General features: G+C 40.2%; 2 protein-coding genes across 3 annotated transcripts in view; one reads left to right on the top strand and one right to left on the bottom strand.

Moving 5' to 3' along the window:
• Window positions 1-4,198, bottom strand: part of LOC124041166 (zinc transporter 6-like) — an 83,460-nt gene extending 79,262 nt beyond the window's left edge. Inside the window, exons 1-3 of one of the 2 annotated variants that reach the window (XM_046358413.1) lie at window positions 3,812-4,198; window positions 2,877-2,923; window positions 2,532-2,618 (exon numbers count right to left, since the gene is read on the bottom strand). In XM_046358413.1, coding sequence (XP_046214369.1) covers window positions 2,532-2,618; window positions 2,877-2,923; window positions 3,812-4,070 — 393 coding nt within the window. In that variant the 5' untranslated portion in view covers window positions 4,071-4,198. Of the gene's footprint in view, window positions 1-1,275; window positions 1,405-2,531; window positions 2,619-2,876; window positions 2,924-3,811 lie in introns of those variants that run through there. The other variant, XM_046358414.1, reaches the window with a different exon arrangement.
• A 9,200-nt stretch (window positions 4,199-13,398) lies between these two features.
• On the top strand, window positions 13,399-25,651 carry LOC124041165 (sulfotransferase 6B1-like). The gene is made up of 7 exons (XM_046358412.1): window positions 13,399-13,746; window positions 20,929-21,041; window positions 22,098-22,187; window positions 23,240-23,366; window positions 23,516-23,610; window positions 23,708-23,864; window positions 25,022-25,651. The coding sequence occupies exons 1-7, from the start codon at window positions 13,554-13,556 to the stop codon at window positions 25,147-25,149; spliced, it is 903 nt and encodes a 300-aa protein (XP_046214368.1). The 5' UTR covers window positions 13,399-13,553; the 3' UTR covers window positions 25,150-25,651.
• Window positions 25,652-27,046: the final 1,395 nt, after the last annotated feature.

The raw sequence follows: 27,046 nt of genomic DNA, 5'->3' as shown, positions 1-27,046 counted from the left end.
TTGTAGCTGTATGGGCTAATATAGTCTAAATGTTTGTCTTGGGGTAAGTTGACCCTATAGCAAGTTGAGCAAATTGAAGTGTTTTCTTCCCAGATGTAATGTAAAGCATTATCGCTAGGATATGAGGTAACAGGCCCATGTTGTGTTTTTAAAAAACTAGCATTTGTTATGTGTTAAAGGGATATTTGGGTGTTTTGGCAATGAGACCCTTTACCTACTTCCCCAGAGTTAGATGAACTTGTGGATACCATTTTCATGTCCGTGTCCAGTATGAAGGAAAGTACAGGTAGTTTCACGAGCCAATGCTAACTTGTGTTACCCATAGACTTCCAGTCATCACGCCAACACTAGTTAGCATTGGCTCACGAAACTACCTATAACTTCCTTCATACATAAAAATGGTATCCACTAGTTTATCTGACTCCGGGAAGTAGATTAAGGGTCTCCTTTCAGAAATCCCAACGTATCCCTTTAAAAAGATGCACTATACAGAAATCGCACTGCCATTTCCTGGTTGCTAAAATTCTAATAGTTTGCCTAATTTCAATTCATGTGACTAAACAAGAATATATTGTAGAGAATCATTTTACCATCTAAACCGCTGTGAAATATCTTTCCATAACCCAAAATATTGTATTTTCAACTGGTGTACAAAACCAAAATGTTAAAGACCCTAAAACTAAACTTAAGAACGGGAAGCATAGAACAGGTCTACCGCTTCTTAGTCGCTTCTGTAAGTCGCTTTGGATAAAAGCGTCTGCTAAATGGCATATATTATTATATATATCTTAGACTTGCTTTCAATGAGAATGACAGATCTATAACACACATTTATTTGTAAATTTGGTCAGGTCACCCAAAAAGTTACATTATAGCTTTAAGCCTGTGTTAAAAGATGCTTAAAATTATTTTTAAAACAAAATGCTATTGTGATTTAATTGTGTTTGGGAAATAAAGATAGACATGGTTTTAAAAAAGTGGTAATATGTCATACAGTACAAAGATGTGAAGGCGGCTTAACTTACCCTGTACACTACCCTGTACACTACCCTGTACACTACCCTGTACACTACCCTGTACACTACCCTGTACGGGGTAAGTTGTGCCAAGAGACCACTTTTTTTGGACAAGATATGTTCTCAAAACTGTAACGGTTACATGAATTCTGATTATTTCCAGGTATAAACAACACCCTGAAATATGTAGATTTCTTTGTTAGAATGAATAATATTTCTCAACTGAGTGATGCTGAATATTGAAAAAAACTTCACTTACCCCACTCACCCCTATAAAAGGTGGCACCTGATCATTGCAGATTCGCAAACTGGTCTAGTTAGTGACTGTTTTTAGCTCCATTAACTTTAGTTGGGCTAGTGCAAATGGCTATTACTGAGCTACCTGAGACTGTGTGTTTCACAAATCAACACTGCCTTGCTATCAATTTCTAATGGGCTTGAAGACAACATATACTTTGCACCCACTGCACAGGAGGGCACAACACGGGCTGAGCACCCCCAAATTAGATGTGATACCATGAGGGCAGCGGCATTTTCACATTCAATGTTTAGCCTTGGAATTTGTTTGCTCTGCAAACTGTGCACTATAATCCACTTCTGGTTTTGTTTGTAAAAGTAGGACCTTGGTGTAGGCCAAAAAGTAGATTACACTCTGCACGCCACCCCACGTGTTCTACAATTCCATCAAGTCTCTGAGCCTTCCTGGACAAGTCCATTATCAACCAGATTACTGAAAACTCTATTTGCCAAGTTGGGTTGGCAAGACCTGTCAATTCCCACTGTGATGGAGAAGTCCATTGAGTGAAAGATTATCATGAGGTGTTTGGGCGCTTGCCTATGAGATGAGATGTCTAAACAGCTTACCAGAAGAGTGCAATAATAAAGTCAGGGTCATCTGGGAAGGGGGATTGAGGAATTCCCAAACAAAGAGCATTGCGGGAGAGTTTGTCCCGGAGGCATATTAATGTACATGCTAGCCTCTACAAGTCTGAGTGTGGAAGCTTCCACTTTTGTGTTAATTTATAAATTCAAAATGTTGAGTAAACTTCATTTTAACTTACTCTACCTGTTGTCCCCTGATTTAGTTGTTCTACCACTGGAAATTTGAGACAAAATATCCACAGGAAAGTGTTATTAACCTGACTTTTCAGAACACTGGTGTGTATATGGTTCTGTCAGCTTGTATTTCCGCTTTGTAGTTTCAATCTACTGACACTATTTTCTACATAGTGTGCATCACTTGCGACTGCATCAGGAGATTGAAAATATAGGCCGACGTTCTAAAAACTATATAATACTTTATTGTGGGTATTTTTTATTTTATTTTGTGAGACATAAGGAACAATCACCCAGACAACCGGTAGAGTAAGTTCAAATATAACTTTATTGAAAATTCTGGCTTGTAGAGGTCGTTAGAGGAATACAAAATATACTATTTCTTTGTTTCAGAGTGTGCAAAAAGCAAGGTGTATTAGGCAATACACACAAATGCATACACCCCTTCTGCTAACTTACCTGTCTGTCTGAAGTCACCAAGCGGAATTCTTGAGAGAGTTTCCCAAAGAAGGACCTGTGCCTCATTCGGAATGGGTGTATAGTACCCTGTGGGTACCACACAAACACGTGAAAGGGTGTGAGAGATTAGGATGAAACCTGTAATGCTTGCAGAGAAGTAGGGGGATACAAGCTATAAGTCTTACATAATACTACCATCTAGTGGCTTCACAATGTAGTGTTTATCCTTCTTCTTCAGCTGCAGTAGTTTGCCAGTAAGTAATTAATTAAATACATATACATACATATATATACATTTTTTTTTTACTTTAGGTCTCCCAACTTGTCTTAAAAAGGAAAACTTACCAGCACAAACATGTCAGTTTCATGCTTTTTTCTGTGCATTGAGATATCTACAGAGGAAGAGAAAGTATGTGGTTATGAAAAGCCCTGATACAATGTACTGATATAAAGTAAAGTATTAATTTAACGTTATTGTCAAGATATCAGAATGATGAATGTTTGATTATTATTATTTTTTTGTAATTTTATTTAACTAGGCAAGTCAGATAAGAAAAAAAATGGTATTTACAATGAAGGCCTAACCCGATCAAACCCTAACGACGCTGTGCCAATTGTGCGTCGCCCTACAGGACTCCCAATCATAGCCGGTGGTGATACAGCCTGCAATCGAACCAGGGTCTGTAGTGATGCCTCTAGCACTGAGATGCAGTGCCTTAGAACGCTGCGCCACTCTGGAGCCTAAATTATGCATGGTTTTCAAAATGCATTTCCACCTAAGACTTACCCGCAGGCCAGTGTGTCCCCAGTGTTTTATGTTCATGTAAACTCTTGGTGCAATTGTGTCTCCATCAGGAGTGTGACATTAAAGACATGGAGCAAGAAGATGCAGGTGGCAAAGGTTTAAGAAATCTGCAGATAGCCAGTCAGCCACCTAACTCTGCTTTGATTTCCTGGCCTAATGTTAAACAGCTAACTAGCAGATGAAACGTCATCAACGTTAGTTAACTTTGCCCCGGAATTCAGGTAAACTCACTCTAGCAAAGCACGTTAGCTGACACGTTTTATCGTCTTGGCGATCATAACATGGCAATGCCAACGCATTAGCTACAGTGAAGATTTACCTCGATAGCTAGCTACACACAGCTGTGGAAAGATGCTTCATAGCGGATTATGGTTTCTAACAGTGGCTAGCCAGTTTACCGTTACCCTAGCTACCAATAACATTCGCTGGCTAGCTAGCATAACATAGCTACCGGCAACGTTAGCTAACTAACTACCTGAATCGTTGATAACGTCCACCGCCACCATGTCAGGTTTATCCAGGGGACCAACTTTCCTCTCGGTCACCCCGGACGGCACCACGTCCGGCTTGGAACCGAATTTTCTGGGGTAAAAGTCCCCAACGTTGTGATACGATAGTCCTGATGGAGATGTGGTCATACCATCCATCGCCATTTTGGACCCTTCAAATCGACTATACTCTCGAGAACCTCTTAGTTGCGCGTGCCTGCACAAATTCACAGATCTGTATATCATCTTATCTTGATCCAGCTCTTGGTTATCCCCCAAAAATATTGTTTACATTGTTTTACAGTCAGGGATTTCAGGGCGTCATACAACTTCAGGTGAGAAGACCGCCTGGTACGGCAACTGCTCCGCCCACAACCGTAAGGCTCTCCAGAGGGTAGTGAGGTCTGCACAACGCATCACCGGGGGCAAACTACCTGCCCTCCAGGATACCTACACCACCCGATGTCACAGGAAGGCCATAAAGATCATCAAGGACAACAACCAGCCAAGCCACTGCTATCATCCAGAAGGCGAGGTCAGAACAGGTGCATCAAAGCAGGGCCAGAGAGACTGAAAAACAGCTTCTATCTCAAGGCCATCAGACTGTTAAACAGCCACCACTAACATTGAGTGGCTGCTGCCAACACACTGACTCAACTCCAGCCACTTTAATAATGGGAATTGATAGAAATTGATGTAAAAATATATCACTAGCCACTTTAAACAATGCAACTTAATATGTTTACATACATATATGAGTAATGTAGGGTATATGTATTTACTTTACCCTATATCATCTACTGCATCTTTATGTAATACATGTATCACTAACCACTTTAAACTATGCCACTTTGTTTACATACCCTACATTACTCATCTCATATGTACAGTGCCTTGCGAAAGTATTCGGCCCCCTTGAACTTTGCGACCTTTTGCCACATTTCAGGCTTCAAACATAAAGATATAAAACTGTATTTTTTTGTGAAGAATCAACAACAAGTGGGACACAATCATGAAGTGGAATGACATTTATTGGATATTTCAAACTTTTTTAACAAATCAAAAACTGAAAAATTGGGCATGCAAAATTTCCTCAGCAAAAACAATGTACTGAGCAAATGTCAAATTGGCTTTTTACCAAATTACCATACGATAGACTATGTTTACACCCTGCACCGATCCTAGAAACCAAGGTGGCGTATCAGTGCAGACGTGGTTTGTCGTCCTTTCATTACTTTTTGCATTTTTCGTTTTTTTGTATATATTCCAATGTATTTTTCAATCTCTTTTTCAATTTTTAAAGTAAATATACCTTAAAGTAAATATGCCTCACTCAATGTGACACAGATCCGCTATTTCTTTTAGACCTTATAGCCAAAACTTTAATCAGAAACTAGCCAGATAATTAGCTGCTAGCTATTTAGTCATTGTTAGCCAATGGCCTTTACCCTCTGCTCAGGCACCAGACACTTTTTAGCCTGGATAATACCTGCCAGCCTTGGACTGTTTTTCTCCACTACAACGCCGGATTCTTGCCGTAAACCCTGGACCATTGATCATCACGGCTAGCTAGCTGCCACTGAGTTACCCAGCCCTGAAGCTAGCCCTGAGCCAGGCGCACCTCCCGTCTAGCAAACAAATTACCACAACTACAATACCTCTTTCGCCATCTGGCCCAGGTCCCATCGTCGACACGGCGCCCCGCCGTACCACCACGACTGGTCGCAGACGTAATTCCATCAGCTGTGCCTTCATCCGGCTTTAGCCGGATGTCGGAGCAGACGCTTCTACCTACCCCGGCCTGCTAACTTTAAACGCTGTGTCTCCCTCGTTCTAGCGTAGCATTGACTACCCCGCGGCTTCCTTGTTCCATCTATTAAGGTAGACTAGACCCTATGGCTACACTTGGCTACATAGCTGATGCCTGCTGGACTGTTCATTTTTCACAGTACTCCACTTTGTTTACCTTTGTTTATCTGTCGGCCCTAGCCCCGAACTCAGGCCCTGTGTATAGTTAAACGACCCTCTCTGCCCATTCATCGCCATTTTACCTGTTGTTGTTGTCTTAGCTGATTAGCAGTTGTTGTCTTACCCGTTGTTTTCTTAGCTAGCTCACCCAATCAACACCTGTGATTGCTTTATGCCTCGCTTTATCTAGCTCTCAAATGTCAATATACCTTGTATACTGTTGTTTAGGATCGTTATCATTGTTTTAGTTTACTGCGGAGCCCCTAGTACATGCCTCGGATACCTCCTTTGTCCCAACTCCCACACATGCGGTGACCTCACCCAGTATAACCAGCGTGTCCAGAGATGCAACCTCTCTTATCATCACTCAGTGCCTGGGCTTACCTCCACTGTACCCGCACCCTACCATACCCCTGTCTGCACATTATGCCCTGAATCTATTCTACCACGCCCAAAAATCTTGTCCTTTTATTCTCTGTCCCCAACGCACTAGACGACCAGTTTTGCTAGCCTTTAGCCGTACCCTCATCCTACTCCTCCTCTGTTCCTCGGGTGATGTGGAGGCTAACCCAGGTCCTGCGTGTCCCCAGGCACTCTCATTTGTTGAGTTCATTTGTTGAGTTAATCGAAAAAGCCTTGGTTTCATGCATGTTAACATCAGAAGTTTGTTTTACTCCCTAAGTTTGGTTTACTCACAGCTTTAGCACACTCCGCCAACCCGGATGTCTTTGCGTGTCTGAATCATGGTTTAGGAAGGCCACCAAAAATTCTGAGATTTCTATACCCAACTCCAACATTTTCTGTCAAAGATAGAACTGCCAAAGGGGGTGGAGTTTCAATCTACTGCAGAGATAGCTTGTAAAGTTCTGTCATACTTTCCAGGTCTATGCCCAAACAGTTTGAGCTTCTAATTTTTAAAATGAATCTCTCCAGAAATAAGTCTCTCACTGTTGTCGTCTGTTATAGACCCCCCTCAGCTCCCAGCTGTGCCCTGGACACCATATGTGAATTGATTCCCCCCATCTATCTTCAGAGTTTGTTCTGTTAGGTGACCTAAACTGGGATATGCTTAACACCCCAGCAGTCCTACAATCTAAGCTAGATGCCCTCAATCTCACACAAATTATCAAGGAAACCAACAGGTACAACCCTAAATCCGTAAACATGGGCAACCTCATAGATATTATCCTGACCAACTTGCCCGCCAAATACACCACTGCTGTTTTCATTCAGGATCTCAGCGATCACTGCCTCATTGTCTGCATCCGCTATGGGTCCGCGGTCAAACGACCACCCCTCATCACTGTCAAACACTCTCTAAAACACTTCTGTGAGCAGGCCTTTTTAATCGACCTGGCCCGGGTATCCAGGAAGGATATTGACCTCATCCAGTCAGTCGAGGATGCCTGTTTGTTCTTTAAAAGGAATTTCCTCACCATCTTAAATAAACATGCTTTCAGAAAATGTAGAACTAAGAACAGATATAGCCCTTGGTTCACTCCAGACCTGACTGCCCTTGACCAGCACAAAAACATCCTGTGGCAGACTGCAATAGCATCGAATAGTCCCCACGATATGCAACTTTTCAGGGAAGTAAGGAACCAATACACACAGTCAGTCAGGAAAGCGAAGGCTAGCTTTTTCAAACAGAAGTTTGCATCCTGTAGCTCTAACTCCAAAAAGTTTTGGGACACTTTAAATTCCATGGAGAACAAGAGCACCTCCTCCCAGCTGCCCACTGCACTAGGTAACACGGTAACACGGTCTAGGTAACACGGTCACCACCAATAAATCCATGATAATCCAAAATTTCAATAAGCATTTCTCTACGGCTGGCCATACTTTCCTCCTGGATACCGCAACCCCGGCCAACAGCTCCGCCACCCCCAAGCTACTTGCCCGAGCCTCCCCCCGCTTCTCTTTCACCCAAATCCAGATCGCAGATGTTTTGAAAGAGCTGCAAAACTTGGACCCATACAAATCAGCTGGGCTAGACAATCTGGACACTCTCTTTCTAAAATTATCTGCTGCCATTGTTGCAACCCCTACTACCAGTCTGCTCAACCTCTGTTTCATATCATCCGAGATCCCTAAAGATAGGAAAGCTGCAGCGGTCATCCCCTCTTCAAAGGGGGTGACACTCTAGACCCAAACTGTTATAGACCTATATTCATCCTGCCCTTCTAAAGTCTTTGAAAGCCAAGTTAATAAACAGATCACTGACCATTTCGAATCCCACTGTACATTCTCCGCTGTGCAATCCAGTTTCCGAGCTGGTCATGGGTACACTTCAGCCACGCTCAAGGTACTAAAAACGATATCATAACCGCCATCGATAAAAGACTGTACTGTGCAGCCGTCTTCATCGACCTGGCTAAGGATTTTGACTCTGTCAATCACCGTATTCTTATCGGCAAGACTCAATAGCCTTGGTTTCTCAAATGACTGCCTCGCCTGGTTCACCAACTACTTTGCAGACAGAATTCAGTGTGTCAAATCAGAGGGCCTGTTGTCTGGACCTCTGGCAGTCTCTATGGGGGTACCACAGGGTTCAATTCTCAGGCAGACACTTTTCTCTGTATATATCAACGATGCCGCTCTTGCTGCAGATGATTTCCTGATCCACCTCTACGCAGATGACACCATTCCGTATACATCTGGCCCTTCTTTGGACACTGTGTTAACTGACCTCCAAACGAGCTTCAATGCCATACAACGCTCCTTCCGTGGCCTCCAACTGCTCTTAAACACTAGTAAAACCAAATGCATGCTTTTTCGCACCCGCCTGCCCGACTAGCATCAGGTGTCTGGCTAGACTGTAAACTCTCCTTCCAGACTCATATCAAACATATTCAATCCAAAATCAAATCTAGAATCAGCTTTCTATTTCGCAACTAAGCCTCCTTCACGCACACCACCAAACTTACCCTAGTAAAACTGACTATCGAACCATCCTCTTCGGCAATGTCATCTACAAAATAGCTTCCAGTACTCTACTCAGCAAATTGGATGTAGTCTATCACAGTGCCATACGACCTGTATGCTCGAGTCGGCTGGCCCTCGCTACATATTCGTCGCCAGAACCACTGGCTCCAGGTCATCTATATGTCTATGCTAGGTAAAGCTCCGCCTTATCTTAGCTCATTGGTCACGATAAAACACCCACCCGTAGCACGCGCTCCAGCAGGTATATCTCACTGGTCATCCCCAAAGCCAACACCTCTTTTGGCCATCTTTCCTTCCAGTTCTCTGCTGCCAGTGACTGGAACAAATTGCAAAAATTGCTGGAGACTTAGTTCCCTCGCTAAATTTAAACATCAGCTATCTGAGTAGCTAACCAATCGCTGCAGCTGTACATAGTCCATCTGTAAATAGCCCACCTGTCACGCCTTGACCATAGAAAGCTTTTTATTCTCTGTTGGTTGGGGTGTGATGGTGACTAGGGTGGGTCATCTAGGTGTTTTTGTATTTCTATGGTGGCCTGATATGGTTCCCAATCAGAGGCAGCTGTTTATCGTTGTCTCTGATTGGGGATCATATTTAGGTAGCCATTTCCCCATTGGTATTCATGGGATCTTGTCTATGGATAGTTGCCTGTGTGCACCAGTAGCTTCACGGTTCGTTTGTTTCGGTTTATTAAAAATATGTGGAACGCCTACTACGCTGCACCTTGGTCTTCATTTAATGACGGGTGACACCACCCAATCTACCTACCTCATCCCCATATTGTTTTTATTTTTATTTACTTTGCTGCTCTTTTGCACACCAGTATCACTACTTACACACCATCATCTGCTCATCTATCACTCCAGTGTTAATCTGCTAAATTGAAATTACTTTGCTACTATGGCTTTTTTATTGCCTTACCACCTCATGTCATTTGCACACACTGTATATAGACTTTATTTTTTTCTATTGTATACGGTTGTATTGTGTACGACTGTACGGTTGTTTATTCTATGTGTAACTCTGTGTTGTTTCTGTCACACTGCTTTGGTTTATCTTGGTCAGGTCGTAGTTGTAAATGAGAACTTGTTCTCAACTAGTTTACCTGGTTAAATAAAGGTGAAATAACGTTTAAAATATTTACAAACAAACCAAAACAAAGGCAGACACTAGACACTGGGTGATTAATTCACCTTTCAGCAGGACAATAACCTAAAATGTAAAGCCAAATCTACACTGGAGTTGCTTACCAAGAAGACAATGAATGTTCCTGTGTGGCCGACATAGTGTTTTGACTTTTAAATCTACTTGAACATCTATGGCAAGACCTGGAAATGGTTGTCTAGCAATTATCAACAACCAATTTGACAGAGTTGAAGACCCACATTTCAGGTGTGGAATGCTCTTGGGGACTTACCCAGAAAGACTCACAGCTGTAATTGCTGCCATCAGTGTTTCCACAAAGTATTGACTCAGGGGTGTGAATACTTATGTAAATGAGATATTTCTGTATTTCATTTTCAATAAATGTGCAAACATTTATAAAAACATGTATTTACTTTGTCATTTTGGTGTATTGTGTGTAGATGTGTGAGAAATATTTTCAATCCATTTTGAATTCAGGCTGTAACACAAATGTGGAATAAGTCAAGGAGTATGAATACTTTCTGAAGGCACTGTATATGGGCTATACAACCATCCCAGCTCTGCAGATTTTGCTGCGAAGAGACAGAATCATTAGATCCCTTGTTTTGGTACTGCCCATATGCAGCTTGTTTTTGGTCACAGGTTCAGGAATGGCTGAAGAATTACAACATTTACCTGGAATTAACTCTACAAATGTCACGCCTTGGTCATTGTATCTTGTGTTTTTGTTATATGTTTGGGTAGGCCAGGGTGTGACATGGGTTTATATGTTGTGTTTCGTATTGGGGTTTGTATTAATTGGGAGTGTGTATTATTAGGGGTGTGTCTAGTTAGGCTTGGCTGCCTGAGGCGATTCCCAATTGGAGTCAGCTGATTCTCGTTGTCTCGGATTGGGAACCGTATTTAGGTAGCCTGAGTGCGCGTTGTATTTTGTGGGTGATTGTACCTGTCTCTGTGTTAGTCACCAGATAGGCTGTAATTAGTTCACGTTCCGTTTGTTGTTTTCTTCTTCAGTTATTTCATGTACCGCATTTATCTTCATTAAAAGTCATGAGTAACCTACACGCTGCATTTCGGTCAGACTCTCTTCAAACAACAGACGAACGAAGTTACAACAAATAGCATTGCTGGGAGATTTGAAAAGTAATAGTCAATACTCTTAGCGAAACATTTTATCTTTAATTTACAATCTGGAGAATCTATGAGATTGGAAAGGTTCAGGACTTTTGTGAAATATCACAGCATAGTTAAAAAATGGGGAAAAAAATGGCTAGTAGAAATCAAAACTGGATGGTGTTCAGAGATATATGGGGTTGAGGTGAGCTGAAGGGTGGGACTAAAAATAACAAAAAAACAAGATAATTATTGGAAAATAAACTGTCTGTAAATTGTATATAGTATGTATAAGCTGGAAGTAGAAGCTTAAGTGTTGTTGTCCATTAGTTTACTCCAATTAGTGGAGGGATGAAAGGGTTCGGAGAAAATGGTAAAGAAGGAAAATATATAAGAAAAATAGATATTTACCCCAAAACATATGGGGGATTGGAAATGATGCAGACAATTACATTGATAGAAGCCACAATCTTTCTGCAATATTAAAGCTGATCTACCCATAAACAAAGCAAACTAAAAAAGTGTTTTCACAGTGAATTAAGGCTGAACTTGACTGCCTATCGGCAGTGGTCAATGATCTTGAACCTTTGCATGCCAGTGATGGTTCAGTTTGGTTCGACAGTTACTCTGTATTTCACTCTGTATCTCGGTACCTCATACATTTCTTACATTATTTCTCCCCAGGTTATCACAGTGTTATGGCCTTGCTACAACACTGAAGAGCCATAGAAGGCTTGACTGTGCTGTGTTTCTGTTCAGATCTGCATCCGCATTTATTGAATTAATAGTCCTGTAGTCCTGTAATCACTTGGAGAGTGTCACGCCTTGGTCATAGTGTTTTGTGTTTTCGTTATATATTTGGTCAGGCCAGGGTGTGACATGGGTTTATATGTTGTGTTTCATATTGGGGTGTTGTAGGCATTGGGATTGCGGCTGAGTAGGCGTGTAGCTTAGGTTGGCTGCCTGAGGCCTTTCTCAATCAGAGTCAGGTGATTCGTTGTCTCTGATTGTCTCTCATATTTAGGTAGCCGGGGTTTCACTGTGTATTTCGTGGGTGATTGTTCCTGTCTCCGTGTTGTTGTTCACCAGACAGGCTGTATTAGGTTTTCACGTTCCGTTGTTTTTGTATTTATTAAGTTATTTCATGTATCGTCATTTGTTTCATTAAAGACATGAGTAACCACCACGCTGCATTTCGGTCCGACTCTCTTTCGACGAACGAACGCCGTTACAGAGAGACTGGAGGCCTGCTAGGGGTTCTCATGTTTAGCACAGGGCACATCTCCTGACTGGCTACTTGAGCTGGAGGACCTTATCTTTTAGAAATGCCATCATTCTCTCCAAACGCTTTGACATGTGTCAAAGTGAGTTTGAGTCTGGTTGCTGTACAGTTTTGGGCGATAAAACATCCTTATGTGCACTTGAGTCGTTCCATTATAGTGCTCTGTATAGGTAGGTGGTATACAGTATATACAACCTCCCTAAGTCATGCAGCAAAAGGGTATTGGCCCGTTGATGGGAGAGGGTCAGAATAACTCCAGTCATAACATATCACATCATGTTAACATCTCATCCAATGCACACTTTCATCACAAAGCCTGTGCCACATAGAACTAGGCCTATATAAGCAACACAAAACCATTCTGCTCTAGAGATGCTATCACATCTTCTCTGTCTCCTCTGTTTTGGGCTTTTAGGGGTTGATGGGTTGTCATTATTTCCCCTGTATTACCAGCAGATGTCTCAGTAAGGAGTAGTCCAATAACCTACAATAAAAGCGAGAATTAATGACGTATGCATACCAAGATCCCAGCAGGATACGCTTTGCAGTGAAACATCTAACTAAAACCTCCCATTTTATTTATTTACACCGTAAATACTTTCCCATCTCAATGTTCACTGAACCCATAACCTTGTCTATTACCGGCACTGTTGAATGGGCCTCATTTCCAAAATCATTATTATGCAGAGATGATTAATTTCCATTAAGAGTATGGGAAAATGTGAAGTCTGACCACACGCCATGATTTATGTCATGCTGGGTGTGTTTTGATTTGGTGGCACCATGTCAAGAGGGAGGCCAGAGAGGAAGCTTATTTGCTTATTTCTGGACATGAGTAGTCACATTGTACAGAAACGGTTAATCAAGTGACAGTGAAAAATGTGAATGAGGCAACAGTATTTACTTTAGTCTTTGAGTGGATGAAGCTATAGGGGCCACTAGATTCTAAGGGAAATTCCTGCACATGTGAATGGTTTATATAAGCACCCATGGGAGGACATTTCAACATCTGAGATATCACACACAGGAAACCAGACCTTCTCAACACTCCTACAGAAACCAGGAAACTCCTACTTCTCATGCAAGCTTTATCTGTGAAGGACACACCTCTTTCTCCTCTTACTATACTCACTCTCACACACACAACCACATTCACACACATGCACCCACACTCATACACAGAGTGGAGCTTGTGGTAGTCCAACTGAACAAATCCACTTGGAGGTGTAAACTGAAAAGATTCACGCTTGAGATTTTCTACAGGATTATACAAAATGAGCAGTTCTTTCTCAGCCAAAATCCAGTCCAAAATGGAACTGGCTAAAGATATGAAGGAGGAGGATAAGTTGTACAGATATAACGGAGTGCTGTACCCTGTCCTCATGAGTCCAGAGGAGAACCTGAAGGCTATGGAGAGGCTGGAAGCAAGAGCAGATGATGTTATGTTAGTTGCATATCCCAAATGTGGTAAGTCAAAAAATATTTAAGGGAGAAAACTGTATTTAGATGGTCAACAGAATGTGCATTAGTAAAGTCATGTGTAGTTACTTCCTTGAGAGACATCCTTTGGCAATGAGCATCTTGATTAAGCATTTATGTTTTCTAATAGTCACTGACTACCTTATTATATCAAGTTTAATCAGTGGAAAAAGGAGTGTTCCACTTGGTATTTACAAGTCTACTCTCTGCCTATACCTACTGTACACACTTAGACAAAAGGGTTCCAAAAGTGTTCTTCGGCTGTCCCCATAAAAATTAAAATAACAAAAACTTCTAGTTCCAAGTAGAACCTTTCTTGGCTCCAGGTAAGTCCATAACCATGTGTGTGAGGTGTATACTTTTGTCTCAAAGTAGATGTAAGACTACCAAGAAATGCTGTATGACCATGATTTAGCCCACTGCAGTAAAAGGTTAAGGTTCTAGATAACACATTTTTTATAATGGGCTCAAGTTCAAAATACAATTGGGGTAATGACGCGTACTCATAGTGTCTTACACATAGCTCATAGTGTCTTACACATAGCTCATATTGTCTTACACATAGCTCATAGTGTCTTACACATAGCTCATAGTGTCTTACACATAGCTCATAGTGTCTTAAACATAGCTCATAGTGTCTTACACATAGTTCATAGTGTCTTACACATAGCTCATAGTGTCTTACACATAGCCTATGATATTTTGTCTTGCTGTGTATTTAAAAAGGAGACAGACAAAAGGTATTTGACTTGCGAACTGGGTTTGAAGTGATCTAAAATTCAGTTTCACAATGGATGGGCCTCTGAATGTTTGGACTTGCAGAATACGATCTGTGTGCTTTTCGGTAGGCCCTCCCTGTCAGGCAAAAATGGTTGCAAAAAGTCTGTTTCTGGTTATAACCTTGTCAAAACAACACAGTTTTGCAGCTTTGTCAGCTCTTTCCACTGCACACTATGTCAGTAAGGTAATCAGTGTTGAGGAATGTTGAATTAAACACAGGCCGCTCTGCACACTGGCAGAGAGGCACCTTTGTAACAACAGTTAATGTAATAACACTGGTTAATGTAATAACACTGGTTAATGTAATAACACTGGTTAATGTAATACCTTGTAACAACGGTTAATGTAATAACACAGGTTAATGTAATAACACTGGTTAATGTAATAACACCGGCGAATGTAATACCTTGTAACACCGGTTAATGTAATTGTAATAACACTGGTTAATGTAATAAAACAGTTTAATGTAATACCTTGCAACAACGGTTAATGTAATAACACAGGTTAATGTAATAACACAGGTTAATATAATAACACCGGTTAATGTAATAACACAGGTTAATGTATTAATGTAATAACACCGGTTAATGTAATACTTTGTAACAACGTTAATGTAATAACACCAGTTTACGTAATAATACAGGTTAATGTAATAACAGGTTAATGTAATAACATAGGTTAATGCAATACCTTGTAACAACAGTTAATGTAATGACACAGGTTAATGTAATACCTTGTAACAACAGTTAATGTAATAACACAGGTTAATGTATTAATGTAATAACACAGGTTAATGTAATGACACAGGTTAATGTAATAACACCGGTTAATGTAATGACACAGGTTAATGTAATAACACTGGTTAATGTAATAACACTGGTTAATGTAATAACACTGGTTAATGTAATAACACTGGTTAATGTAATGACACAGGTTAATGTAATGACACAGGTTAATGTAATGACACTGGTTAATGTAATAACACTGGTTAATGTAATAAAACTGTTTAATGTAATACCTTGCAACAATGGTTAATGTAATAACAGGCTAATGTAATAACACAGGCTAATGTAATAACACAGGCTAATGTAATAACACAGGCTAATGTAATAACACAGGCTAATGTAAAAACACAGGCTAATGTAAAAACACAGGCTAATGTAAAAACACAGGCTAATGTAAAAACACAGGCTAATGTAAAAACACCGGCTAATGTAATAACACCGGCTAATGTAATAACACCGGCTAATGTAATAACACAGGCTAATGTAATAACACAGGCTAATGTAATAACACAGGCTAATGTAATAACACAGGTTAATGTAATAACACAGGTTAATGTAATAACACAGGCTAATGTAATAACACAGGCTAATGTAATAACACCGGTTAATGTAATGACACAGGTTAATGTAATACATTGTTACAATGTTTAATGTAATAACACAGGTTAATGTAATAACACAGGTTAATATATTAACACCGATTAATGTAATATCACCGGTTAATGTAATACCTTGTAACAACGGTTAATGTAATAACACCAGTTAATGTAATGACACAGGTTAATGTAATAACACTGGTTAATGTAATACCTTGTAACAATGCCTAATGTAATAACACTGGTTAATGTAAAACCTTGTAACAACAGTTAATGTAATAACACTGGTTAATGTAATACCTTGTAACAACAGTTAATGTAATAACACTGGTTAATGTAATAACACAGGTTAATGTAAAACCTTGTAACAACAGTTAATGTCATGACACAGGTTAATGTAATACCTTGCAACAATGTTTAATGTAATAACACAGGTTAATGTATTAATGTAATAACACAGGTTAATGTATTAATGTAATGACACAGGTTAATGTATTAATGTAATGACACAGGTTAATGTAATGACACAGGTTAATGTAATGACACAGGTTAATGTAATGACACAGGTTAATGTAATAATATGTAATATACGTTAATGTAATAACACCAGTTTATAATATAGGTTAATGTAATAGGTTAATAATATATAGGTTATATATGCCATTTAGCAGACGGTTTTATCCAAAGCGACTTACAGTCATGTGTGCATACATTCTACGTATGGGTGGTCCCGGGGATCGAACCCACTACCCTGGCGTTACAAGCGCCATGCTCTACCAACTGAGCTATAACACAGGTTAATGTAATGATACAGGTTAATGTAATAACAGGTTAATGTAATAACACAGGTTAATGTAATAACACGGGTTAATGTAATGACACGGGTTAATGTAATGACACGGGTTAATGTAATGACACGGGTTAATGTAATGACACGGGTTAATGTAATGACACGGGTTAATGTAATGACACAGGTTAATGTAATGACACAGGTTAATGTAATGACACAGGTTAATGTAATGACACGGGTTAATGTAATAACACTGGTTAATGTAATGACACCGGCGAATGTCATGACACAGGTCAATGTAATACCTTCTAACAACATTTAATGTAATAACACTGGCTAATGTAATAACACAGGTCAATGTAATAACACAGGTCAATGTAATAACACAGGTCAATGTAATAACACAGGTCAATGTAATAACACTGGTCAATGTAATAACACTGGTCAATGTAATAACACTGGTTAATGTAATAACACTGGTTAATGTAATGACACCGGCGAATGTCATGACACAGGTCAATGTAATACCTTCTAACAACATTTAATGTAATAACACTGGCTAATGTAATAACACAGGTCAATGTAATAACACAGGTCAATGTAATAACACAGGTCAATGTAATAACACTGGTCAATGTAATAACACTGGTTAATGTAATAACACTGGTTAATGTAATAACACTGGTTAATGTAATAACACTGGTTAATGTAATGACACTGGTTAATGTAATGACACAGGTTAATGTAATGACACTGGTTAATGTAATAACACTGGTTAATGTAATAACACTGGTTAATGTAATAACACTGGTTAATGTAATGACACTGGTTAATGTAATGACACCGGCTAATGTAATACCTTGCAACAATGTTTAATGTAATAGCACTGGCTAATGTAATAACACTGGCTAATGTAATAACACTGGCTAATGTAATAACACTGGCTAATGTAATAACACTGGCTAATGTAATAACACTGACTAATGTAATAACACTGGTTAATGTAATAACACTGGTTAATGTAATGACACTGGTTAATGTAATAACACTGGTTAATGTAATAACACTGGTTAATGTAATGACACTGGTTAATGTAATGACACCGGCTAATGTAATACCTTGCAACAATGTTTAATGTAATAGCACTGGCTAATGTAATAGCACTGGCTAATGTAATAACACTGGCTAATGTAATAACACTGGCTAATGTAATAACACTGGCTAATGTAATAACACTGGCTAATGTAATAACACTGGCTAATGTAATAACACTGGCTAATGTAATAACACTGGTTAATGTAATGACACCGGCTAATGTCATTACACAGGTTAATGTAATACCTTGCAACAATGTTTAATGTAATAACAATGTTTAATGTAATAGCACTGGTTAATGTAATAACACAGGTCAATGTAATGACACCGGCGAATGTCATGACACAGGTTAATGTAATACCTTGCAACAATGTTTAATGTAATAGCACTGGCTAATGTAATAGCACTGGCTAATGTAATAACACTGGCTAATGTAATAACACTGGCTAATGTAATAACACTGGTTAATGTAATGACACCGGCTAATGTCATTACACAGGTTAATGTAATACCTTGCAACAATGTTTAATGTAATAACAATGTTTAATGTAATAGCACTGGTTAATGTAATAACACAGGTTAATGTAATGACACAGGTCAATGTAATACCTTGTAACAACATTTAATGTAATAACACAGGTGAATTTAATAACACAGGTCAATGTAATAAAACAGGTCAATGTAATGACACCGGCTAATGTCATGACACAGGTTAATGTAATACCTTGCAACAATGTTTAATGTAATAACACAGGTTAATGTATTAATGTAATAACACAGGTTAATGTAATAACAGGTTAATGTAATGACACAGGTTAATGTAATGACACAGGTTAATGTAATACCTTGTAACAACAGTTAATGTAATATCACTGGTTAACATCTAAATGTTAAACATTTTTAAATTGATAATGTAGTAACTTTAACCGATCATGTAATACCATTCCAAAATCTATGCTTCACGTTAGATTTCCTTAATTTTAATACACATACTATCCTCCACCTTTTGCTCACACACACAAACACACACTCAGAAGCACATACTTAAATGCACACACGCATAAAATGTTTATACAACATCAATCGTAAAGAAACTTGTCAAAAGTTGCGAATGACACAAATATTAATTCACACAAATCAACTGCAAAGTTCCTATTTGCCATGCAAATGAACTGAATCCCCAAAAACATTTCCACTGAATTTCAGCCCTGCCACCAAATGACCAGCTGACATCATGTCAGTGATTCTCTCGTTAATACAGGTGTGAGTGTTGACGAGGACAAGGCTGGAGATCACTCTGTCATGCTGATTGCATTTTGCATTTAAATAACAGACTGGAAGCCTCAAAAGGAGGGTGGTGCTTGGAATCATTGTTCTTCTGTCATCCATGGTTACCTGCAAGGAAACGTGCCGTCATCATTACTTTGCACAAAAAGGGCTTCACAGGCAAGAATATTGCTGCCAATAAGATTGCACCTAAATCAACCATTTATCGGATCATCAAGAACTTCAAGGAGAGCGGTTCAATTGTTGTGAAGAAGGCTTCAGGGCGCCCAAGAAAGTCCAGCAAGTGCCAGCACCGTCTCCTAAAGTTGATTCAGCTGCGGGATCGAGGCAACACCAGTACAGAGGATGCTCAGGAATGGCAGCAGGCAGGTGTGAGTGCATCTGCACGTACAGTGAGGTGAAGACTTTTGGAGGATGGCCTGGTGTCAAGAAGGGCAGCAAAGAAGCCACTTCTCTCCAGGAAAAACATCAGGGACAGACTGATATTCTGCAAAAGGTACAGGGATTGGACTGCTGAGAACTGGGGTAAAGTCATTTTCTCTGATGAATCCCCTTTCTGATTGTTTGGGGCATCCGGAATAAAGCTTGTCCAGAGAAGACAAGGTGAGTGCTACCATCAGTCCTGTGTCATGCCAACAGTAAAGCATCTTGAGACCATTAATGTGTGGGGTTGCTTCTCAGCCAAGGGAGTGGGCTCACTCACAATTTTGCCTAAGAACACGGCCATGAATAAAGAATAGTACCAACACATCCTCCAAGAGAGCAACTTCTCCCAACCATCCAGGAACGACGAACAATGCCTTTTCCAGCATGATGGAGCATCTTGCCATAAGGCAAAAGTGATATTCAAGTTGCTCAGGGAAACAAAACATTGATATTTTGGGTCCATGGCCAGGAAACTCCCCAGACCTTAATCCCATTGACAACTTGTGGTCAATTCTCAAGGAGGCGGGTGGACAAACAAAACCAAGGGGTCCAAGTCAGTCGCACAGGTTTTCCCTATGAGGTTCATCCATCTCTCTGCTGTATAGAGACATCCCTCTCCCTACAGTACATGCACTTATTTGACACTATCAAGATAACTGAACATGCACATATAATGCAGTCAATTTAATATAATGAAATAATGCAAGTGAAGGTGAATCCCCAATATCACCTTTACGCTTTTTTCAAACACAAAATCATTAAAATAATTACTACTTTCAAGTGGAGATAGCTTCAACAACGCTGCCCATGCTGTCACAGATACCATAATGGCACAGATACAAAAATGAGTCCTCTATCTAACTCTATGGGCCCTGTAAGAGGACAAAGCCCCATGTTTCTGTAATCATCTGCATATGACATAAACATGGTTTATGTGGTCATGTACCTGCTGGGTGGCCGGTAGCCTAGTGGTTAGAGCATTGGGTCAGTAACCAAAAGGTTGCTGGTTTGAATACCTGAGTAAACAAGGTGAAACATCCGTCTGTGTGCTTGAGCAAGGCACTTAATCCTAATTTGCTCCAGGGATACTATTGCTGAAACCATTTTATGGATCTTACAAAACACCAGGGGCTGGTTTCCTAGATCCAGATTAAGCCTAGTACTGGACTAAAGTGCACTTTCAATGGAGAATGGTTTTTCATCCATGACTAGACTCAATATCTGAATGGGATTGCCCCTGACATTACAAATATTTTGTGATAATGCAATAATGAAATAGTGAAACATGACACTTTTCGAAGAATATCAAAGGACACTACACCTCTCTATTCCCGATCCCTCTGTGTAAATTGAAAAACATTATCTTAATGCTCAAGTGTAAATGGACCTGAATGTTCTCTGTGTCTGGCAGGTTTTAATTGGATGGTGGCGGTGCTGCGTAAAATAATAGCACAAGCAACTGGTGAAAAAGCAGAGTCCAAATTCCCTCCATTGATGGAGTTCTTTGGGACCGAAATGCTCCAGGTTTGTGCAATACTGGTTGACTTCCTGTAGCTTTAGCAACACTGCAGGTTTGTCTGCCTCAAATAAGTCAAATATAGAAATACTACATGTGTAGTTTATTGGAAATGCTGTTTATGGGTTGTTTGGTTCACTAATGCACAGATCCCCAGAAGTCTGCAGGTTCTATAGTTATATTTTTTATTTTATTTTTTATTTAACCTTTATTTAACCAGGCAAGTCAGTTAAGAACAAATTCTTATTTTCAATGATGGCCTAGGAACAGTGGGTTAACTGCCTGTTCAGAGGCAGAACGACAGCTCGGGGGTTTGAACTTGCAACCTTCCGGTTACTAGTCCAACACTCTAACCACTAGGCTACCCTGCCGGTGTTCAGGTAACTTTAGGTCTATAAAGTAGGTTTTCAGGTCGGGTGTAAAGGACGTCACACTGTTTGTTTAGCGAGTGCCGTTTTCTCCTGAGTCGGCTCATACCGAGGCTCGAACTCAGAACGTCTGCCTCGCAAACACATGTGACCACCCTCCCGATGCATCTATCTAGTCGGCAGCGCAAGTTGAGACAATTCAGGCAGAGGAGTGAGTTTCACAGATCCCCATCTGCTAAATAGTAATTTCATTTTGCTGTTCTGTAACTGGCCACAATAATTACATACAGGCGTTGCAATCATGCTGTGATCCAATAAGGCTAGTTAGTGAATGTTAGTAAATTGCTAACACATGTTCTGTGAGTGCCCTCCACTGAATGCCCTCATGAGCCTCTGTGTATGGAAATGTTAGCACAGCTTGACCTCATCCAAGAAGAGGGGTCTACCTACAGTATACACCAGTGATTCTCACATCGAATGCAATTAACTGTGGAGAATATAGTGAGATTCATTCATATAAAAGTGTTTTCTATGGTTATCTGTGTCAGGAGTGAAGAGTTTGTTCACTGAACTTGCGAGCTACTGTGCCTAAAATGACATAACATGCCTATTTGCACAGTGTCTGTTTAGATGAGTTAGAGCAACAGCATACCATGGCTCACGTAGCGTTAAATGGATGCCTTGTCTATCTCGCAGGTTTTTCACCAAGCACCGTCCCCTAGATTTCTGGGGACACACATGCACCCAGATAACATTCCTGAATCCTTCACCACAAAGAAAACAAAGGTATGTACTTTCAACCAGAATACAGGTGTTGTTGTGAAACTCACAATTACTATGACATTTTTACAGCTTTTTTTTAGTGCTCCACAGTAGTTCCTCTTTTTATACAAAATTCCATCACAACTTCCACCAAACAGCAACGTGTAATTCCCCTGTTGTGTAAGAGTGAAAGCTTTTCCTGTGTAGTATGGCAGCTAGTGTTTCTCTGCAGAGGCAGCCACAGCAGAGAGCGTCCCACACAGACACATACACTGCAAATCACACACTGTACAGAGTACATAGTAGACTGATTAAGCACACACTGTCCCGAGTACATGGTAGACTGATTAAGCACACACTGTACAGAGTACACGGTTGATGGAATAATCAAATAGCATACACACGTAGGACACTTTTCAGCAGACAGTAACTATGCTACACTGAAATATAAAACCTCCAACTTGCAGTACAGTGTGTCTCACAACTCGCCATAACTCTGCCCTCCCCTTCCCTCAGTGTAATGAACACGAGGGAAGACAGAGAGCTGGTTTCAAGCACAGGGAGCAGCAGGTGTTTATTGAAAAGGACCACAGGAAGAGGCAGGTAGCTGGGTCCAGGGGCAGGCAGCAGGTCTTACACAGGGGGTCCAAAGGTAACAGTACAGGCAGTGAAAATGAAGTAACGTAGTCCAGGAGATCAGGCAATAGGTAGATAACAGGCTAAAGTACAGGCAGGGAATAGCCAAAAAGGCATTGTTAGTTTTTGCCTGCCTCACTATCATACATGGGAGGCGTAAATCACGGCGAAAGACATGTCACAAAACAAACAATACCTCATGGTGATGGGGTGCAAAGAACTGAACTAAATAGTGTGTGATAATGACATAGAGGTGTGTATTCAGGTGATTAGGATCTGGAAAGTGAGCTGCATTCAGGGGATCTACGTGTTTGAGGGTGTGGGTTGGAAGCAGACGTTACACTCAGGATATAAACTTCAAAGAATGTCCTGGATCAGTCTATAAAAATATACTGTTGTCATTATCATGTCATGCATGGTCTTCTGTTGATCAAAAATAGATGCTGGTGATATTCAGGAACCCGAAAGACACAGTGGTCTCCTTTTATCACTTCTCAAACAAGAACCCAGTGCTACCCACTGCAAAGTCCTGGGACAGCTTCTTCTCAGAGTTTATGAGTGGAAAAGGTACCTAATGTGAAGAGCCCTTATGAAAATTGGGTTTATATGTTGTAGTTTGCTTTATACAACAGTATAACTTGAGTCAGTTGTATTACAGTAAGAGTTGTACCTTTACAGTACAAAGCCTCACCTGAACAGTAATTTCCTATTCCTAGTTCCCTGGGGTTCATATTTTGACCATGTACTTGGCTGGGAGAGGAGAATGGATGACCCTAACGTGATGATAGTCACCTTTGAGGAGTTAAAACAGGTATCAGGTCTTCCTTTCGTTTTGAATACAGACATTACTTTTGATCGGTCTGCTTTCTGTCATTTATATTCTGTCATGTTAATTGTGACCCACACAGGACCTGAGTGACGGTGTGCGAAGGGTCTCTGAGTTCTTTGGTTTCAGTCTCAGTGATGCCCAGGTCCAGACCATCGCAGAGGAGAGCACCTTCAATGCTATGAAGGAGAGCTCCAAGGCCTCACACGGCCAGATGGGCAACGTCTTCTTCAGGAAAGGTGTGTGTATATGTATGTATGCGTGAGAGAGTGACAGAGGGAGCAAGAGAGAGAAAGAGCGCTGTATGTGGATAGAGGGAGCTTTGTTCCAGGGTCTGTTTAATACCACCCACTGGAAACAGAAATTGTGGGTTAATGGCAACACAAACAAACACTTGATATGTTGACTATGAGTACAGACTCATGTCTCCGGTCTGCTGGTCCTCTCTATTCTTTAACATCCCTTGTCCTTTCCAGAGAAATAAAGCATTGTTATACTGACCTTTGGTAACCTCCTATAGGTTGAATGAATTATTAAGTGCCAAAAAAGTAACAGGGTTGATGATTTCAAATCAGCCATAAATCCCCTTATGACAGGGGGAATGGAAGCTTGTTGTCTGCAACGGGGAGGGACAATTGAATGCAAATTTCAAACATTTTCTAATTGTTAAAACATTTCTAGCCTGCCTATCTGTGGGTAACATGGTTGACATGTTATTCTAGCCTGTCTATCTGTGGGTAACATGGTTGACATGTTATTCTAGCCTGCCTATCTGTGGGTAACATGGTTGACATGTTATTCTAGCCTGCCTATCTGTGGGTAACATGGTTGACATGTTATTCTAGCCTGCCTATCTGTGGGTAACATGGTTGACATGTTATTCTAGCCTGCCTATCTGTGGGTAACAGGGTTGACATGTTATTCTAGCCTGCCTATCTGTGGGTAACAGGGTTGACATGTTGTGCTCGACCAGCTCAGTTTTACACCACAAAACACCAGAAAATGGCTTAAAAGAGCAGAACAGGCTCACCTGCTTTTACACTATGATTTGACTAGATGTTCAATGTTCCTTTTAGAAGAAAAAAATAAGAATAGTTTCACCATATTAAAACGAGAGTTCAGTTCATGTAATAGGGTTGACCTTAAAATGAGGGACGGTTTTACATTTTTTTCTCCATAAATCACACAATAATCTTCACAAATGACTGTCAAAAGCAACAAAAATAACTAGGGCTTTACAATGATGGTGAATTTTTAAATCTAATAATCTAAATATAATTTGCCTCATGCTTTATGTCCAAACTACAGAGTACTAGAGAATGTTATGTCACTCTTGCTGTACATTGATCATGTGTTTGTCTTGTTCATGTGTTTTTGATGGGTATTTCCTCCCCAGGTGAAGTAGGGGACTGGAAGAACCATTTCACCCTAGCCCAAAGCCAGGAGATGGACACAGCATTCAAGAAGCACCTGGCAGGGACAACACTGGGGGCCAAACTAAAGTATGACCTGTACTGCAAGTAGACAGCAGACTGGACAAACACTTACTGAGCTGAGACAGGATACAAGGGAAACACTGACAGGGAAGTTCAACTCCAACAGGCAGGCTGGTATGCAGTAGCTAAACTGACATTCACAATGAGGTATTTGGTGGTGCAACACTTGTTACTACAGAAACACTTTATTCCACTTGGCTATCCTACACTGGAGCCATTGAAGGGCATTTTTGTGAAAGTGTGACATGAGAAGAGTGGAGACTGGTGGGAGGAGCTAGAGAGGGATGGGCTCCTTGTAATGGTTGGAATGGATTATATGTAACAAAGTCAAACATGGTTTCCATATGTTTGATACTGTTCCATTAATTCGATTCCAGCCTTTACAATGAGCCTGTAATCTATAGCTCCTCCCACCAGACTCTACTGCATGAGAAAAAGTAGACATGACAATGAGACTTCATGATAGATTTCTTTACCTTGTAATCCTTGTTTTTATATCACTGTTTGTAGATTAAAGTTGGTTAATTGATTATCGGCCTTCTTGTATGTATTTTACAACATTTCAAGAGGCTACGGAGGGGCAAACGGCTCATAAATGGCTGGAATAGAGCGAATGGAATGTCAAACACATGGAAACCATGTGTTGATGTTGATACCGCTCCAGCCATTACTACGTGCCCGTCCTCCCCAATTAAGGTGCCACCAACAACCTGTGCAAGATGTTATACTTTTCAGTTCAGAGTAATGGAATGTGTCAAAAAGTCTAGTTCTACAAATGACATGCCACATGAAACTATAATAATCATATGCTCAAATTCCTTGCTATAACACATTTGAGATCATATGGTAACCTACTTTACTGCAGGCCAGCAATGTGACAGGTTGCATACAATAAAACCCTTGGATTGCAATGCATACAATACTAGATTCAAAGCAAATAGAATTATTCCATTTGGAAAAGGTGACCAAGATGAGACGGTCTGTAAATGTAAAGTAAAACGTTCCATAAATTCTTAATTGTAAAGCGTGACAATCAAATTTTAAAAAACTGAGACTATGGTAGCCTACTGATGTGATATTCACCATACATACAGTATATATATTGTGATATTCACCATAGAGACGGTATACATTGCGATATTCACCATAGATATGGTATACATCGTGATATTCACCATAGATACGGTATACATTGCAATATTCACCATATATATTGTCTGTGATATTTGTGCTGTATGAGGGCCTACACTGGGGATGGAACCATTTCTTCCCTTAGTTGATCATTTCCATTATCCGTGAAACCCGTTTTGATGTAGTGAAAAAATGTCTATATCCAGTCGGTACGATATAGAACAAAAATGTTCAAATGCACTGTAGGCTACCTGTTATTGATAATGTTTTAGTTGCTTGCCATTGGTACTTTCTTAACGTGGGACTAAGGCTGTGTTTACACAGCCACTCTAAGAACCCAAATCTTATTTTCTTTCTATATCTGATCCACACACTCAGTTTGACATGTGACTGTTATCTGATGTGCACATTCACACTGATGTAACCTCTGAAGTAGCACCAGAGAGGAAGAGGCAAAGCGAGAGGTTTCACTCTCGCCAAAATATGCCCACTGCGTTTCTATGATATTTTGGACCTAAGCTTGTTACCTGCCTTCCCGCCTTTAAGACAACGACTCCCATTGTTAAGCTGGAGACATGAGCATCTCAACACTATATACAGATCTCTGGTAGCACACAGATACAATTTCCTGTCACTGATGCTTAAAAAAAAAAGGTTATTGCAGGTCAAGTGCAACAACAAAGAACTTCAGAGCAAAAACAATAATCACATCTGAGCATCCAGACAGAGACAGCATATGGAGGATCAGGATTGAAAAGATCAGATTCCATGTTTTGTTATTGCTGTTTACACAT

This window comes from Oncorhynchus gorbuscha, linkage group LG08 (genome assembly GCF_021184085.1).
Source record: "Oncorhynchus gorbuscha isolate QuinsamMale2020 ecotype Even-year linkage group LG08, OgorEven_v1.0, whole genome shotgun sequence".
Lineage (NCBI taxonomy): Eukaryota > Metazoa > Chordata > Actinopteri > Salmoniformes > Salmonidae > Oncorhynchus > Oncorhynchus gorbuscha.
Note: the sequence above shows the minus strand (reverse complement) of the source record. Positions and strands in the feature narration are given on the sequence as shown.